Source organism: Notechis scutatus, chromosome 2 (genome assembly GCF_049901735.1).
Source record: "Notechis scutatus isolate UNSWTSFEM ecotype Mainland chromosome 2, rNotScu1.2, whole genome shotgun sequence".
In the NCBI taxonomy this organism is placed as follows: domain Eukaryota; kingdom Metazoa; phylum Chordata; class Lepidosauria; order Squamata; family Elapidae; genus Notechis; species Notechis scutatus.
The window spans coordinates 137,316,674-137,334,835 of NC_142010.1; the positions used below are offsets into that span (position 1 = coordinate 137,316,674).

The 18,162-nt window shown below is 44.9% G+C and overlaps 1 protein-coding gene across 2 annotated transcripts in view; it reads left to right on the top strand.

Annotated features, from left to right (window-relative positions):
- Nucleotides 1-416: 416 nt before the first annotated feature.
- The window catches only part of CACNB3 (calcium voltage-gated channel auxiliary subunit beta 3), a 41,187-nt gene continuing 23,441 nt past the window's right edge, over nucleotides 417-18,162 (top strand). Inside the window, exons 1-2 of one of the 2 annotated variants that reach the window (XM_087954015.1) lie at nucleotides 417-625; nucleotides 17,496-17,618. In XM_087954015.1, the coding sequence (XP_087810141.1) occupies nucleotides 584-625; nucleotides 17,496-17,618 (165 nt within the window). In that variant the 5' untranslated portion in view covers nucleotides 417-583. Of the gene's footprint in view, nucleotides 626-2,332; nucleotides 2,487-17,495; nucleotides 17,619-18,162 lie in introns of those variants that run through there. The other variant, XM_026677365.2, reaches the window with a different exon arrangement.

The following is an 18,162-nucleotide window of genomic DNA, read 5'->3' on the forward strand; positions in this document are numbered from 1 at the left end:
CCGCCATCATCTGGTCTCCCCGGTTTGCAAAGGTGAGCAAACCGCCCTCCGGCCATTCCTGCTGGGGGAGCATCCGAGGAGCACGGCGAGAGAAGAAGCCGCCCGAAGAGTCCGCGGCAGCAGCTGCTTCTCCCGACGGTCCCGGCTGAGAAGACGGTGGGGGAGGGGGGGGCGGCGGGGGGGGAAAGGCGCGGGGTCCCGGAGCTCGAGGACGCCGGACGCCGCCGCCGCGCGAAGTGAGCTCAACGGGCTCGGCTGGGCGCACCCCCTCCCCCTCCCCCGGAGTAATGTGATTATTTAGCGCTTGGCACGTCTCTCTCTTCTCCCCACCCCCCCCAACCATTATCCGAGCGGCGCGTAACGGGAGGAGGGGGAAGCGAAAAGGGGCGGAGAGGAATGCGCGGCGGCGGCAGTCCTGGAGAGCGAGAGAAGAAGGAGGAGGCGAGGGCGAGGAAGGCGCTTGGGAGCGGCGCGGCGGGGAAAGCAGCGGGGGCGGGGGGCGCCTCCCTCCCTCCTTCCTTCCTTCCCAGCTGGCACCGCACTCCGGGCCTCGCCGGCCGGCCGGCTCCCTCCCCGTCTGTCTATGTCTTTTTCTGACTCCAGCGCTACCTTCCTGCTCAACGAGGTAACTTAACAGGCACCGCGCAGCCGCCGCCGCCGCCGCCGTTGCCATCGCCTACCACCACGCTGTACTCAACCTCTCTTATCTTCTTCTCTTCCTCCTCCTCCTCCTCCTCCCTGTCTGCCTCCCTCCGCCGTTCTCTCCTGCTGCTGCTAAGCACCAGGACCGGCGCGGGCGCTCCTGCCTAAGCTCTCTTCCCTCAGATTCCCCGTCCGCCTTGAATGCAACTCCTGGCAGAACCGGAGCCTTTTTGCCTTGGAGGAATTCTGGGCAGGAGACGTCGGGGAGCAGGAAAAGAGGGGCTGGGTTGTTGTTGTTGCTTTTTGCTCCCCCCTCTCTTTCGGTCATGGTTCCCCTTCCCGGCATTCCGATGATATGTGTGTGTGTGTGTGTGTGTGTTTTTAAACATCTCAGCCGGGAATTGGGTGAAAAACTCCTGTTAGAAAACAGTGTGAAGAAATGGTGAGATCGGATCTCGTTTTGGGAAAAGCTGGTGTTAACCCTTCCTCCGCCAAATATATTGGACAGCTCTCCAACTTTGGATGGGAAATGGGCGTGGGGCGGAGATTAGGTTGTGCCAGCAGCTCTGGCACTGAAGTCAAAGAGGCAGATGGAACTAGCGCCTGGGGGATTGCAGGGGGAAAATCCCCATCTGGCCCATTTCCTGCAAAGTCCTCCCCTCCCCGCTTTGCCCCTGCCAGCCCTGTTCATTTCTGTCAGCCCAGTGCAGGTGGATAGGCATAGTCTGTCCCCAAGTTGGTAGGGTCATACGTAGGTAAGGGTGGACGTCTAGTTGGTTCGTGCATGTGCAACTGTGCATGCAAAGTTGAAGATCTGGGCAAAAAGTAGAATGGGTTGTAGCCTTCTGGTGAAGTCCAGAAGTGTTGGACTGTAGCTCCCATCCTCTAGGGAATGGTAGAAATTGTCCAATAGAATGAGGAAGAAGAAGTAGGTTGGTGAAGTATGAATCAAGGCTGACTGTCCAAGAATGCCTCTCAAGATGGTCAAAGGTTACAGAAAAGGCCTGAGGACTAGGAATGTGGTATGTGGGAAATTAGGATTATTGGTAACTGGGTAAAAGCTGCTACTACGGAAACTGGTGTTTGATAGAAGGGCAGTCCTTTGTGATTCCCTGTCCATATGACTTTGCTTGTCCCGTGTTGCTGTGCCCATCCCAGCCCACCTTGCATTATTGTGCCAGGAATACCATGAGAGATCCCCACCCACCCGCAGGTTGGATGTCTCAGTATGCTTTTCCTGCATCTCTGTGGTAAATTGTCTGGGACCCGCTTAACTCTTGGAAAGCAGTCTAAAGGGGTGGGGGGGGGGATGCAATTGCTGGAAAGTGTGGTTACACTTCTTGCTCTCCTCCCATCGGGTGGGATTGTTCCACACTTCCAAGAACCCTCTTCATGACCAGCTTTTCCCTCGTTGCGTCCCGCTGCTTCATGCCGCCTGGCACCCGAACCCTACCTCTTCTGTGTTGCTATAAGGAGTTGCAGATAGAGCTGCACTGTCCAGATGCCACTGCCTTGCCTGCCTGCCTCCCTCCTTACTTGCCTGTCTCTGTGCCTGCCCCCAAGGGAGGGCTGGTGGGTGGGCGCTATTGTTTTTGCTGTGGCTGCTCGGCTGAGAATGAAAGCATCCAGGGAGGGGAATCGGATCGATAGCAGGCTGAGTTGCTTTGCCACTGTGTGCCACCTGCTGCCCCCAACCCAACTAGGGCAGGGGGCACAGCTGTAGACCTCTGTCCGTCTGGAAGAACTCCTATCTTTCTTCCCTCTCGGCTCGGCTTCCTCAACAATTCTTTCCTTCCCCCATGTATGACGACTCCTATCTCCATGGATTCGAAGACTCTGAAGTGGTGAGTCGACAGGCTGAGAGAAAAGCTCTATTTTAAGCTGGGAGACGCCCACTTAAAAGAACTTGGCCTCTTCCTAGCTGGTTGTTGACCGGTGATGATCTCTGGGGCTATTGAAAAGGGACTGCTGGAAAGTTGGGGCTGAGGAACCTCGGGAGGGCCAGGGTTTACCACCAGTTCATTGCATGGTTGCTGGGGATTGGGTTAAATGGGCACCTGGGAAGAGGGAGCAGCATTTCCTTATTTACTGGGACCATCTTGACTGGCTTCCCAAATCAAGAGACGATATTTTGTAACGGAGAGATCGGTGGCGAAAGAATCCCTGAGAAATGGACGGGGACTGAAAGGATTGCATTGTTTGGTTGGAGCAAGACTGTCAGATAGTGTTGGTCTCGAAGTCTTCCTCAAAGAGCAGAAGAGAGACGCTGGGGGTAGGTGAGCCATTTGAATATGGTCCAGACCTGGAAATTCCAGCGCATTAACAGCTCTCTCTCCAAACAGCTCCACCTGCTGGCTGGTGAGCCTAATGTATGTGTGCTCGTCTAGCCCATTCAGAAGGGTGGTCTGGGCATCGAACAGATCCCATGTATTCCCCATTTGGACCCGTTCTACACCCCATCTTTGTGAAGGAAGTGCTTTCTGCCTTTCTAAAGCTGCGAGCAGAAAGGGGTAATGGAGTCCACACAAATAGGAAGCCCAGCTGAGGTTCTTTTACACTGTTTTGGGGAGACATCCGTTGTTCCTGAAGTGGCTTCCTTAAGATAATCCCTTTCTGAAAGAAATAGGGAGCTTGAGAATTAGCTTTGGAAATCCTGGATGGGAGTGTGCGAGTGATAGATATGGTTAAGAAGAGAGGTTATTTGGGAACAACGATAGAAGGGAGGGAGAGGGAGAGAGAGAGAGATCCAGGGAAGCCTCCACCAATATGCCAGCTCAGCAGTGTTGATCACCGGGGTTTGGGGTTTCCTGCAGGGAGGCCAGAGTTGTTCTTATCATCTCCAGACCTGGAGACTTCCTGCTTTCTAGGTTGGGGTCAGGCAGCCACAGTAGGCACATCTGCTTTGCTTTCAGATGTGTGGGTGGGAGCCAGTGGGGGAGGTGGATGATCAGATGGCATGACGGAACTGGGTCGTGGGGGGCTGTGGCATTTCCCAAAGGTTCTGCTTGAGCTGGAGGGATGGGAGAGAGGCACTGCATGTTCAAAGGGTGGGTTGTTGTCATCTTCCCCCACCTTCCATCTTTAAGATGTCTTACCAAAATCAAAAACTGTTTCTGAAGATTGCATGGAGTTATTATTTCTCTTCTTTCCCTTGATTACGATCTATCTCAAGAAAAAGAGAGAAAGGGAGGGCATCTTTTTCTTTAGATAGAAACTGGGCAGATGATGCAAGGTCAAAAGACAATTGAGGGTCATCACCTTTTCCTTCTCTATAGGTGTTGTGGTTTCTGTCAGATATTTTGGGGTGCAATTGCAAATTCTAAGTAACAAGAACATGAATTGGGGATCATGGGAACTATAGTTAAAAAAAAATCTGAGAAGCACCATATTATTAGAGAAAAATATTCCTAAGTGCTAATGTCAGGTGTCTAAATTCTCAGAAATGTTGGCATTCTGTTTATTCCCTTTATAAACTTGTTGATTGTTTTAAGTTTTGTTATTAGATTTATGATTATTCTGTATAGTGCTTTTATACCACTCAAATAACATTTAGATTTTTGCTAAGTTTGGTTGTTTTCTTGCAGATGTTTCACTACCCAAACTTCATAACATCGTCAGTGCCAGTGTTACCTAGTTAGTTACATAGGTGTTATCTAGTTTGGGTAATGAAACACCTGCAAGTAAATGCCAGTGGAGATTCTCAGTCATCCAGGTCATGGTTGTCCCAAAAGTGTTTTTTCAAAAGGCAACTGAATTTTCTTTGTTTTTCCTTGAAGGTATTTCACTTCAGAACTGCTGAAGCAGTTTCTTGGATGAGAAGTGAAATGTCTTCAAGGAAAAACAAAGAAAATCCAGTTGCCTTTTGAAAAAACACCTTTGGGCCTGCAAGAAAACAACCAAGTTCAGAGAGCACCAACACTGAGCTACAAATATTCTCCTTTATTTAGAGTTTCCTTCAAAACTTGAAGGCAGACTATATGATTTTCCTCTACTCCTTTGATCTTCTTGCAGAATCCCAACCTTCCAGAGCAAATTAGGCTGAGAAACAATGACTGGACCCAGAAAACCTTTCAGGCCCTGTTTGATGGTTCAGTAATAGACCCATATTCTTATCTTGCCTTCCATCAGTCCTGATGGCTCTGGTGGTTGGGGGTACATAGAGTTAAAACCTGGGCAATCTGGAAGAGCCTTAATTTGCAAAGGTTTCTGGATCCGCTACACTGCCCAAATGTGTACTGTGTACTTGTTTGAGGGGTTAAGCCAGAAACAGGACAAACAGCCCTGATGATAAATTGAATGTGAGTGCCTGGGATCACGATCACAGCCATTCCTCTTGTCATTGTGAATTCACCAAGTGTAATGGTAAATTAAATAAAATAGCTGGTACAGGAGCAGAAGGTGCACCAAGTTCATGGCTCTGGATATGAATACTTTGAAGGTTGTTTCTTGTCTCTCTGTGTTTGTTTCCTCTTGTCCAATTACCATTGCTTGGGGGACGGGGGAGAAACATACATTAAAAAAGAACCCAGTCCTGCCTTCTGGGTTTCTATTTGTCATTGTAATCCATAATCCCCCATTTATAATATTTGCTTTCAGTATTCTCTGGAGAAAGAAGGTGGTTAGCTTCCATTTGCATTCGCCTTCAAAATAAGGAATCTTTCTTTCATTTTAGACACACGCACACAAACACACGTGTGTGTGTGTGTGTAATATGAGCGACAGTGAATCTAAGGATTGTCAAGACAGTGGAGATCAGAATAAAGCTCAGCTAAGTGGCAAGATAAAAGCAGAGAGAAAGAGTTTGCATCTCTTTGACAAGCATGCCTTTTAAGCTCTTTGACCCACATTCAGTGTCGTCTTAGGTTGCTTGTAGTTGTAGCCATTACAACACAAAGGGAACCAGAGATAACCCTTCTCTCCCATTACTACATAGGTATGGGCATTAAAGATTTTAGATTGGGGGACTTTGAAATCTACAGGCACTTCTAGAAGGAGAAAACCTCCTTAATTCTAATTTTGAGCACAGGCTTTCAGGACGCTCAAAAAATATGTTTCCAGAAACAGGAAAGAGTAAGCTTCTGGCCATGTTTGCTGTGGAGGCCCTGAGAATTATCCCAGCCACCCAGCATTATACGTATGGATTGGAGGATAAAACATATAGTGAACACTTGCTGGAATTGGGTATGTTTAGTTTAATCAAAAGAAGAACTAGGGGAGACATGATAGCAGTGTTCAATATCTCAGAGGCTGCCACAAAGAAGAGGGGGTCGAGCTATTCTCCAAACTAGCACCTGAGAGCAGGGCAAGAAGCGATGGGTGGAAACTAATCAAGGAGAGAAGCAACTTAGAACTAAGGAGAAATTTCCTGACAGAACAATTCATCAGTGGAACCACTTGTCTCCAGAAGTTGTGGGTACGCCAACACTGGAGGTTTTTAAGACAGGATTGGACAACCATTTGTCTGAAATGGTATATAGGGTCCCCTGCCTCAGCAGGGGGTTGGACTAGAAGACCTCCAATTCTGTCATGCTGTTAAGTTCCGGTTAAGCTGAAATACTGGTCATGCCTGTACCCAAGAATCTAGTCAATTAATGGTCAGTAATAAATTGGAGCTAGATAAGAGTTAATAAAATTCAAGAGAGGCTGGATCGCTTGTGGGAATGTAAGAACTTCAGTCAGACTCCTCTCTTAGTCCCTCTCCTGGCTCCACCTTTCCTGCTACAGATCAGATCTAAAGCAGTGGGACTTAAGCACAAAAAGGACTTGATTTCTGACTGGGCTTCAACACAAATGTGGTTTTAAATAATTATTTTAAACTCATCTTCTTTTCCTCTTCTTCCTTCGCTGTGCATGCAAAAAGGAAGCAGGGTTATTCCATTAACATTTGGTTTTCCACAAACAAGATTGGGTAAAACGCCAAGAGATGCATTCACACAACATGCTAAGTTTGATTAGCCTTAACCTTGGCTGTTTGTGCATGGTTTAATGCATTGTACCAAGTGGTTTAATGCCTTGTGCAAAGCAGAAAGAAGATGGATTCAATAACGAGCTTAAATGCCTTGTGTGAACCACAGTCTTTTTGAATTTTTCATGTTCTCCATATGCCCAAATGAGAGAATATCCAGTGGGGAAGAAAAATATAATTTTGGAAGGGAACAAAAAAAAGCAGTTCTGGGTCTTCATCACGCTGCATTTGCACGGAGATTGATCAGACACTTCTGAAAAAAGGGAAAAGCATACCAACAGAGAAGGAAGGATGAGGAATCAGAGAAAACAGGCGCACTCTAGTATGCCCTACAGTATTCTAAAATAGGCTGTTATCAAGCTTTTGCAAAACATGGTGGGCAGAAGCGTTTTGTTGCTGAAGGGGAGTAGAAAATATTTCCCCGACACAACCAGCTTCTTTGGACCTGAAGCATAAATGCCCTTTTGGGAGGGAATACATGTACAAATACAGTATGATTACCAGGATATGTATTCAGTCACTATACTAAGGTAAAGTACCTGCCTTCATATACTCAGCTGTCCTAACATGTGACAAATTTCTTATCGTCTTTAAATAAACAAATGCCGCTTGGAGGCTGTTAATTTGTAGTGGAGGAAAGTAGCCTTCCCCCTACCAGCTGTTTTGACGGAGCTCAAAATCACTGCAACCCCGAAGGAAGAAAGCTGCTTTTGTTATAAAAGGGGAAAGAGAAACAACATCTGTCAGAGCTTTTTGTTCCGTCCATGTGCACGTAATGGGTGGTTGCAGCTCACACGGCAAATGGGGTGGCTCTTCTGATCTTGAAATAGTCTCTGTAAATGTTTTCGTTTGCAGGGTATTGGGAAAAGCCTTTGTGAATGGCTATTGTCCATACAGGAATCTGAAGTTTGAGGTCGGTTTGGTTTGTGATTGTGACCATGTTCGAGAACCAGAAACTAAACACTTTGTTTGAAGGTCTCTGTATAGCAAAGCCTACAGAGCTAAGGCGGCTGGAACAGAAGAGACCGGAAGGCAGATTGTAATTTCTTGTGGCTGGAGCTGGCATCCATTCATTTTGCCACTTTTCTGCTTTCTTTTGGTTGAATGGGAAAGGGTTAGTTTACAGCTTTGGTTGCTGCTGGGATGATAAGATTTATTAATCTCAATTTTCAATGTCTCTCATTCCCTCTTTATATACTGGAGTCAGTCTGGTTTTCACAATATTTCAAGACAGTATAAAGCTTCAGGATGCTTCATACTTTCTGTATATGCTTCCCAGTTCCTACCATCGGGGATCTTCAGCTAACTCCTTCCCATCTTTCCCTTGTCTTTGAACAAATTGTACACAGATCCCTTTGCCGGTTCTTCTGATGTTAACTCCTACTGTCCCTTGTGCCCCACATTTGAACATAAAACCATTCTTCTTTTCAGACCAGCTTTGAAGCTCCAACCATTGCAAATGTCAAAACAGCACTAGCCATGCACGAGTGGGAAATACCAGCCGAAAAGGGAGTAGAGGAACGGGGAACTGAGCATGCTCAGTTGCTGCAGAATGCCAACCAACTCTTGAGGGAAGAAAAATAGAAAACTCAAGAGGGAATACCTGGAATCTCAGTGTATAGCATGCTGCACCGTCACATTTTGTTGCGCGTAGTTTTTGGTTCCTGGTTCCCTTTTACACAAAACTCAGGATGACAGTGTTAACTCACTTTCCCCACTGAGTACTTTATTGTTGATTCAGCCCTTGCTTTGTCAACACAAGGCCTTGCAAGGATAGGGACCATCAGTTCTATTGTGTGTTGGGGTTAGAAGCATATGGTCTTCATTGGTGAGTAAGGGGAGATGCAATATTTTGTGGTCAATTCTGACTGATGATGAGACAACTGCCCTCTTTCCTAAGATACAAGGAATCTACTAATGACAGCCCAATGAGTACTGTTGGTCTATTCCCCCCAAAGGGGAAAGCAGTTTAATAAAGTTTGTAAAACATGACTCTTTGGGATTAAGTTATTTTCTGAAATGAGGAGGTTTATCAATAAGACTTATTTTATATCAATGCAATCCTAAATTGCATTAACAGAGGGACACAATCAAGATCAATGAGATACTAATACCACTCTATAAAGCAGGGGTGTCCAACCTTGGCAACTTTAAGACTTGTGGACTTCAACTCCCAGAATTCCTCAGCCAGCAAAGCTGGCTGAGGAATCTGGGAGTTGAAGTCCACAAGTCTTAAAGTTGCCAAGGTTGGACACCCCTGCTATAAAGTCTTAGTAAGACCACACCTAAAATACTGCATTCAGTTTTAATCACCAGCTATAAAAAAAGATGTTGAGACTCTAGAAAGAGTGCAGAGAAGAGCAACCAAGATGATTATGGGACTGGAGGCTAAAACATGAACGGTTGCAGGAACTGGGTATGTCTAGTCTAATGAAAAGAAGGACTAGGGGAGACATAGGAGTGTTCTAATATTTGACAGGCTGCCACCGGGGGGGGGGCGGTCAAGCTATTTTCCAAGGCACCCAAAAACTAGTCAAGGAATAGTGGATGGAAGCTGATCAAGGAGAGATTCAACCTAGAAGCAAGGAGAAATTTTCTGACAGTGAGAACAATCAACCAATGGAACAGCTTGCCTTCGGAAGTTGTGGGAGCGCCATCACTGGAAGCTTTCAAGAAGAGATTGGATTGCATTTGTCAGAAATGGTGTAGGCAGGGAAGATCTTCTGCTTGGGTGGGGATTTGGACTAGATGACCTACAATGTCCCTTCCAACTCTGTTAATCTATATCTATATCAATAAGTCCAGAATAGGCAGATTTTAGGCATTTGTTTGTTTGTTTTTAGGACCCTGGACTGCCCCAAACAGAGCAAAAGACAAAATAGTGGCTTGATAAAGCCTAGCAAAAAAAATACTTATGAGTGCAGCCCTGTTCAGCCCTATTTTATTTGACAGGGAAAGTGCCTTAAGTTGGCAGGTGCTGTGTAGCTGAGGATGGATGGATGGATGGATGCAGGGGTGGGATTCTACAGGTTCACACCTATTCGCTAGAACCGATTGTCAACATTCTAAGCAGTTCAGAGAACCGGTTGTTATTAGAAATTACTGGTCTAATCCCGTAAGGAAGGCAGGAAGGAAACATTCTGGTGTTGCTTACAGAAACTGCCTCTCCGTTAACCCTTATTACATTCTTGACAGAACTAGACTTCCTGTCTCGGGAACGTCTCTGGAGTTATTTTTCCCCTCCTTTGCTGGTACTTTGCTTGTGTGGAATGACCATTCAAAGTTACAATGACACTGAAAAAAGTGACTTATGACCGTTTTTCACACTTACGACTATTGCAGCATCCCCACAGTCACGAGAGGCCAGGCGAGGAGATGCGTGCCTCCATGTGAGTGATGTTGAGTTGGCCATGCCCAGCTAGTCACATGACCACCAAGCCACGCCCACCAACTAAGCCATGCCCACAGAACCGGTTATTTAAAAAAATTGAATCCCACCCGTGGATGGATGGATGAACTGAAAAGTTGGAGGATGTTCCTGCACACACATACCCTCTGCTCCTCAGCAAGCAAGTCCTTTCTTGACATGAAGGAAGCAAACTTTCTCCAGGCTTCCCCTCATCATGTGCACCATAGGCTGTTCGGTTTCAAATAACATAAATCTGTTGCACTTAGACTTTAATGGGGTGTGGTCAAACAAAAAAACGTTTCCCAATTGCACCAAGAAGAAAATATTTCTTTGTCCTGCTTGCACAGCCCTGTGGGATCCTTGCAAAGATTCATACTTACATTTACTTACAGGAACGGGTCCCTTGTGTAGCAGGCTCAGACTAACAGTATTGCCTCTTACTTACTGTCCAAGCAACATCTTCATTACAGTACTTTCCCACCTAAACCTGGGTTTGATTCTTTTGCAGAGAGAAGCCCAGTGTGTGTGTGTCATTCACTCAGTCACCATCCTGGCCTTGGTGCCTGCCCTTCTAGGGTGACTTGCCTGTTGCTGGGAGCAGCTTCCTTCCCTTCCCTTTGAGGAAGCTGCCATGCCCACAGTTAAAAGGAGGGGAGAGCAGTAGCTGGCATTCAGTGCGAACCGTTTTATGCCCAGCTGGGTGTAGGAAGGGAGGGGTGAGATTATTGCTTCATGGGAGAAAGAAAGGGAGAGGGGGAACTTCACCCTTCTTCTTTACTTTCTCTGCTTTATTTCTGTCAAGGTGCATGTCTGAAAGCTCCCATTTTTGATGCAGTGTCCAATAAATGCATTTTCACTTCTTAGAGAAAGATAAGGTAATAGCCTAGCTGCAGCCGTGAGATACTACCAAGAATAAGTACACAGTCTTGCTGCCATTGGTTTGTCCCAGATCTTAATCTGTGAAAACATAAATGGCAGAAACATAATACAAATGCAAATCTCCTTAATTTATTAACCCTTCACACTCTGCTGTTTAGAAGAGCTACGAAGACCTGGCTGTTCATTCACTTCTTCAGTGAGAGAAAGTGAAACTCTTATTTCATAGAGCTTGCCATCGTTTTTGCATTTTTTTTAATGTTTTATTGTAATTTCTTTCTTCGATTATTGTGAGCCTCTCAGAGTCTTTGGCAGTTGGGCCACTTATAAATTTAATTATTTATTAATGAACCAAGTCATTAATTATTTACTAATGAATCAAGTCATATAATGAACCAAGCAGGGGTGATCATATGGTTGCCTGTGGCCCCCTTGTACAGTCATGTAATACGCAGGTGTCAAATTTGGCAATAGTACAACTAGATATTGGCACGATTATCTTGGTCCATTTTCCAGGATATGGGGTGGTTTTAAGGATTGGGAAGAGAGTAGAAGGCATCCCAGAAACAAAGCTTCCATCTGTAACCTCCCTCCCAAATTTTCAGCCATGTTTTTCCAATGATGCTAGCTAGATGGAGTCATATGGCATTTGATTGAGTGACTGACTGATAGATTGACTTCGAAGACTTATGTCCTCTCTCACAAGATTTGGAATGGTTCACAGTTCACAAAGCGGTACTTTTAAAACTCAATAATATCCATCAAAATTATAGCCGAGATGCAATACCATCAAAATGAAGTGTAACAAAATTAATCCAATAGAAAGGTAGCTTCACAAACAGCCACTCAAACCTCAAACGCCTAGTGAAACAAGATCAGTTTCATCACTTTCCTAAAAATCAACCTTTTGGAGAACCGGTAGTGGAAATTTTAAGTAGTTCAGAGAACCGGCAAATACCACCTGTGACTGGAGATTTTACAGTATCCTTCCCCTGCTACGCCTACCAAGCCACACCCTGTACCGAACTGGTAATAAAAAAAAAAATTGAATCCCACCACTTACTTGGGAATGTATCAACAATCCATTCAGCACCCTCCAGCAAGAGGGCCACCTTCAACTAAAGTTTCCAGGTACTCTTCAAAGGCAGAGTTGAGAGCCAGACTTAAAGGTGTAGCCTTTGTGTAGCCTATGTGTAGGCTACAGGTGTAGCCTATGTGTAGGTGTAGGTGTTAAAGGTGTAGCCTATGTGTAGCCAGACTTAAAGGTGACCAAAGCACGAGTCGTTGCTATGGCTTCTTGCTCCAAAAAGAGATGGAACTGGTACACCAGCCAAGGTTCTTCAAAGGCTGCTCTGGGCAAAGCCTCCACCTGCTGATCAAGGAGATTGAGAAGCACCTCCAAGTTGCAACATGTCTTTTTGGGGACGAGATTGACTCTGTCCAGAGGTAGCAATGGAGTCAAAGTATTTATGCGCCAACAATACCTCCCCCTTTCTAGAATTCTGTTTTAGCTTGGTCAAGTATTTTATTTGTTAGATTTAGCTCCTTTTTTCTACATAGCAAGTCAAGGCAATAGCAAGTCAAGGCAACACACATGGTACTCGTCCTCTTTTTCTTCACAACAACACTCTGAGGCAGGGTGGGCAAAGACAGTGAGTGACTGGCCTCGCACTTTGGCCTCCCCATATTATAGGTAATTTTAGATTCCAAGCAGAGGAAATGTTCCTGTGGATAAGTCATTGTAGAAAGGAGAGTGTCAGCACAGAATTTACCACAACCATGCTTTATTTTGCAGGGTCCAATCTGGGTTGATTACTGGGATCAGAGATTTAGTCTTCTGAGCTTTTGGATTCATGCTGGAGCCCATCACCAGAGAACGTCTCCCTCACCAGAATGTGACATTCCAGTGGAAAGTAGTTCCCTGTGGATGGGTTTCAGCATGAGACTGAAAGCTCACAAGACCAAACCCCTGATCTCTGTGAGCCATCCAGATTATCCTGGGACATGTATATTTGCCTTCATTCATACTTTATTTTGCCCCAAACAATAAGTACTGGCATCTGTCCTCTTTGCAGTAGGTTTGATTTCACATTTGCAAATCATATGTTTTCTTTTCTCAAATTCTTTTGAAACTTGGAGTTCCTTACAGAGGCAGGGACCAGGAGTCTTCTAGAAATTTGTGGCTTATTGTTTTTGTCATTCTCTGGTCATTGCAGTGTGGTTGAGGCTGCTGAGACATGGAGTTCTGCAATAACTGGAAGGCCCCAAGTTCCCTACTTTTTTTTAAAAAAAAATACATCCATTAAACTAGAATGTATTTCCAAAACAGATGTTCCATTTACAGCCCAGTTCAATATTGAAATAAATTATATATCCTTTAAGATGCTTTGAGTATTTTAAAGTGGCCCTATAAATTATTACTACTACTTTTCAAATGCTGTAAATATTTTAAATACGCCATATGCATTGCTTGTTAATGTTGTCAGGTAGAATTTTAGGATGTCAATCATAAGGCTTTTCACGGTGGCCTCACTGTAGATGTCTGGTATCTCAAATTCTTCTTTTGAAAAAAGCACTTCTGACTTTCAAGATCAGCAAACGCTCCTTAAATCTGATCCCCCTGATAAGTGGCATTAAAAAAAAAAAAATCTGTCCAAATGGGTTGTTGGCATTTTTGTTGGTTTAACATACACTTACATGACATGTGTCAAAATTTCATTTGTAAACGTCTGCTGATTCCTTTCCTGTAAGAAAGGAAAGCTCCACAAAAGAGAGAATACCCTGGGAAGGGCAAGGAAACTGAAGGGTCATGAGAAATGAAGTTGCTGTAATTCGCATATAGCAGGGGTGTCCAACCTTGGCAACTTTAAGACTTGTGGACTTCAACTCCCAGAATTCCTCAGCCAGCTTTGCTGGCTGAGGAATTCTGGGAGTTGAAGTCCACAAGTCTTAAAGTTGCCAAGGTTGGACACCCCTGGCATATAGTGTTACATGGATTGGCATGGGACTTGGAGTCTGGGGCTTGGCCAAAGGGTGGGATGAGGGCAAATAGATTTTAAGCAGGACTTTGTAGGTGGGGAACGCTTTAATAATACCCAAATGCTGTAATGTGGTGGAAAAATTAGCTGTTTGATCACAGGAACATGAGTGTTAGCAAATCAGTGAAAGCATGGACAGAATTTAGCATTGAGTTTGTCACTAGAGAGCTGACAGCCCGGGTTTGAGACCCGAATTCTGTGCAACAGGGTAACCCAAGCTCCCATTACTTGCCCCAGCCTCCTGTCCACCTAGCAGTTCGAAAGCATGCCAATGCAAGTAGATAAATAGGTATCACTTTGGTGGGAAGATAACAGCGTTCTGTGCACTTTGGCATTTAATAATGCTAGCTACATGGCCATGGAAGGTTAGCTTCCATGCTGGCTGCCTTGGGTAAGAAAAGGGGATAAATGATGTGCTGTAAACTGACAGGGAGACCTTTACCTTTACCTAGTGGATCATTCAAGCGTTCAAAGGGCTTCATCTAGATTACTTTAGCAATCCTTTCCATAACAGTCATAGAGGGCAAGCCTTTACTATTGTCTATTGATTGCTAATTAAAGGGCATGGAGGCCCCTGTAGAGTCATTTTTGGGGGGATGTGTTGAATTTGGACTTCTGAGTATTTTGCTACTAGCATCTTATAAAGGAGTGGTGCGGTGGCCTTGGGGTGGAGCTCTCATCCCACAATCAGGAAGCTGTAAGTTCGATCCCAGGTAGAGGCAGATATTTCTCTCTCCAGGCCCAATGAGAATATATCTGCTGAACAAAACTCTGCATTGGCAACAAGAAGGGCATTCGGCCATTCAGCACTGTGCTAACTCCATTCAGTTGCCCAGACTCCACCCTGCAAGAGATTATGGGGTCATTAAAAGATGATGATCATCATCATTTTGTTTGTGTATAACAGGAGCTTCCTCATCCACATCAACATAGAAGGTTGAGCTGCTCTTGTTCTGGCTGAGGAAAACTTCAGCCTCTCCATTGGTCTGGGTTACAAAAGAAAATAGGAGCAAAGCTGCAGCAATCCAGCAATTACTACACCATTCCAGCGGTTGTATGCACTGTTATACCACACCTTCAATTACTGTGACTTTATATTTCTACCTTTCTCAGTCTTCTTTTGCCTTCAGTGTTGTTTGTATTGACACCTGAGACAGTTGCAGACTTTCCATTCAAGGCAGCCATGGTGAATGTGGCTGCAAATGGGTGTGATTATAGCCACTCCACAAACATAACCCTATCGGTTGCAACTCACTGCTTTATTAAGGGGTAGGAGTCAGTCTGTTTTCACCCAAGAGCCCATCTGACTCTGAGTAAATGGTCAGGGAGGGGTGAGGAGGTACCTGCAACAAATAGGACAAAATAATCAAATAGGCAGGGCTGTCTCATTGCAGGCATATCTCACACGTAAGCACTGGTCTTCTTGAGTGCAACACATATTCATTGGAAGCCAGCACAGGAAAAGATAATACAAGTAGCCCTTGACTTATGACCACAATTGAGCCCAAAATTTCTGTTGCTAAGCAAGATAGTTGTTAAGTTAATTTTGCCCCATTTTATGGCCTTTCTTGCCCCTGTTGTTAAGTGAATTGCTGCAGTTGTTCAAATTGCTAACACGGTTGTTAAGTGAATCTGGATTCCCTATTGACTTTGCTTGTCAGAAGGTTGCAAAAGAATCACGTGATCCCAGGACATTGCAACCCTCATAAATATGAGTCACTTGCCAAGTGTCTGAATCTTGTTCACGTGACCATGGGGATACTACAATGGTAGTGAGTGTGAAAAATGGGCATAAGTCACTTTTTTCATTGTAACTTCAAATGGCCATGAATTGTTATAACTCAAGGACTACCTGTAGTAAATATATCTCAGAGGAAGGGCCTCCAGTGCTTTCCATATACTATAGAACAGGGGTCCCCAACCGCCGGGCCGCGGACCGGTACCGGGCAGCGGAACAAGCCTTACCGGCCGCTGGTTGCTGGGTGCCGCCATCTTTTTTGGTAAAAAGCGCTTCCGGTGAGCTTTCCGGGTAGAAAGCTCACCGGAAGCGCTTTCGTCAAAAGATGGCGGCTATCGCTCGATGAGCTTTTCCGGGTAGAAAGCCATTTCTACCCGAAAAAGCTCACGAAGCATACGCCGCCATCTTTTTGACGAAACAGCGCTCGGTGGCGTCACCGGAGCGCCTTTCATCATAAAAGATGGCGGCGCCCAGTTGACGCCCGATACCGGGCCGCGGCGCCCAGCTGATGCCGGAACCGGGCGCGGCGTTGAAAAGGTTGGGGATCCCTGCTATAGAAGATGGAAATGTTTTTTGACAATAACCTTTCATGTGAAGAGAGGCCTGTTTTAAATATACAAAAGTACCTTTTTAAATCTGGGAATAAAACTTTGAGGAAGGGATGCATTCATTCTATATACATTTAACCTTTTTGCTGACTTAACCAATTTTCTGTGTTCGTACAATATATCAAAGCACAAACGAATGAAATAAGCTGGGTTCCCAAAAAATGACATTTCCCAACATTTCCCACAACAAATGAAGCAAAGTTAACTCTAAGTAAGCTTAATATGTTGTGGAAAAACACTTGCTAGGGCCTGGCACGTCCTGGTTAAACATAGAGATTTCAGATTTCAACATTTTAATAGACCCCTTTCACCACTTGTTGGTTATCAAATGACAAATTGTAACCTTATAACTCGATCCCAGAATATTATAACCTAATCAAAACCCAAATCCTTCACGTATCCAGTAACCTCTAAGATTTGACATTAGGAATTGCAGCACAAATCACAGTGGGGATGTAGTTTACAGGTGATTGTTCTAAAACCCTTGGTTCTCTTATAGTTAGTAAGGCAGGTTTGAGACTAATTTCAAAGTGTAAAACGTCTCTGTAGCTGAGATATCCACTCCAGCTGTGTTACTTGATAGTGTAATGGTATGTGGGAATGACTTTGGGTGATAGGAGAGAGAGGCACAGAGTGGACAACCAGGTGTGAAAAAAAGGCTTAGCTCAGAGAAGGAGGGATGGTACAGGAAACATTTCAGAACTCTCGCTAGTTTTCCAGAGAGTAAAGGGAAAGAAGGGAAGAAATACCTTTAGTCTTGCAATATTTGGTGGATGTAACCTTACAATAAGGAGAGAGCTAGCACTTCTGGTTATTCTTCTTGCCTGGACTAACTCACTAGGCTAACAGGTAGAGAGCTCAAACAGCCAGTATGAATTCTAATTTCCAGTGCCCCAAATAGCAATAGCACTTATATACTGCTTCACAGTGCTTTTTTTCCCCCCCAGTCCACTCTAAGTGGTTTACAGAGTTGCCCCCAACAATCTGGGGTCCTCATTTTACCGACCTCAGAAGAATGGAAGGCTGAGTCAATCTTGAGCCGGTCAGGATCGAACAGCTAGCAATCGGCAGAGTCTGCCTGCAATACTGCATTCTAACCACTTCGCCACCATCGCTCTTAATATATAAATAATCTGTGAGTGAGTGAGTGAGTGAGTGTGTGTGTGTATTTCTTGCATTTCCACCAGGGCTCTGCTGATATTTCTTGCATTTCCTCCAGGGCTCTGCTGATTCTTACACTAGCCGCCCATCGCTGGATTCCGACGTGTCGCTAGAGGAGGAACGTGAAGGGGTGAAGCGCGAAGTGGAGAACCAGGCCCAGCAGCAGCTTGAAAAAGCCAAGGTAACGGATGGAGTGGGCAAAATCTTGTTTTTTCTTAGGACAGAGAGAGGGTTGCATCAGGTGAGAATGATTGCCTCTGTAACAAGCCAGGTTAATATCCTGCAGTCCAGTTTTTTATTGTTCAGTTGCTCTGCTTCCATTATGGATTTCCCCAGCTGGTTGGAACACTTGTCATCTTTCTTTGTTTTCCCACTCTTTCTGCCTTATTTTTCCTTGAAGCCACAGAGGATCAGCTAAACAGAGGAAGTTGTAACAGCTACACAGCAGAATGTTTTTGGCAATGCGAGAAGCTGCTGTTTGGAAGCACAGATTAATTTCTGGTAGCCCTAATGAATCTGAATTACAATTTCATTAAAAGAAAAATATCATAAGCTGTGAGATCACATGACAGCTATGGAGAGAAGCTGCAGGGTTGCAGAAAAAGACAGCATCTTTAAAGAGGATGCAGGTGCTATATTTATACTCATTTTTGGAATAAAATCTGAATTACTGAGAGAACTGACGAGGAGAGTGGGGGGGAAAGCAACTACTAATACCGATCTCT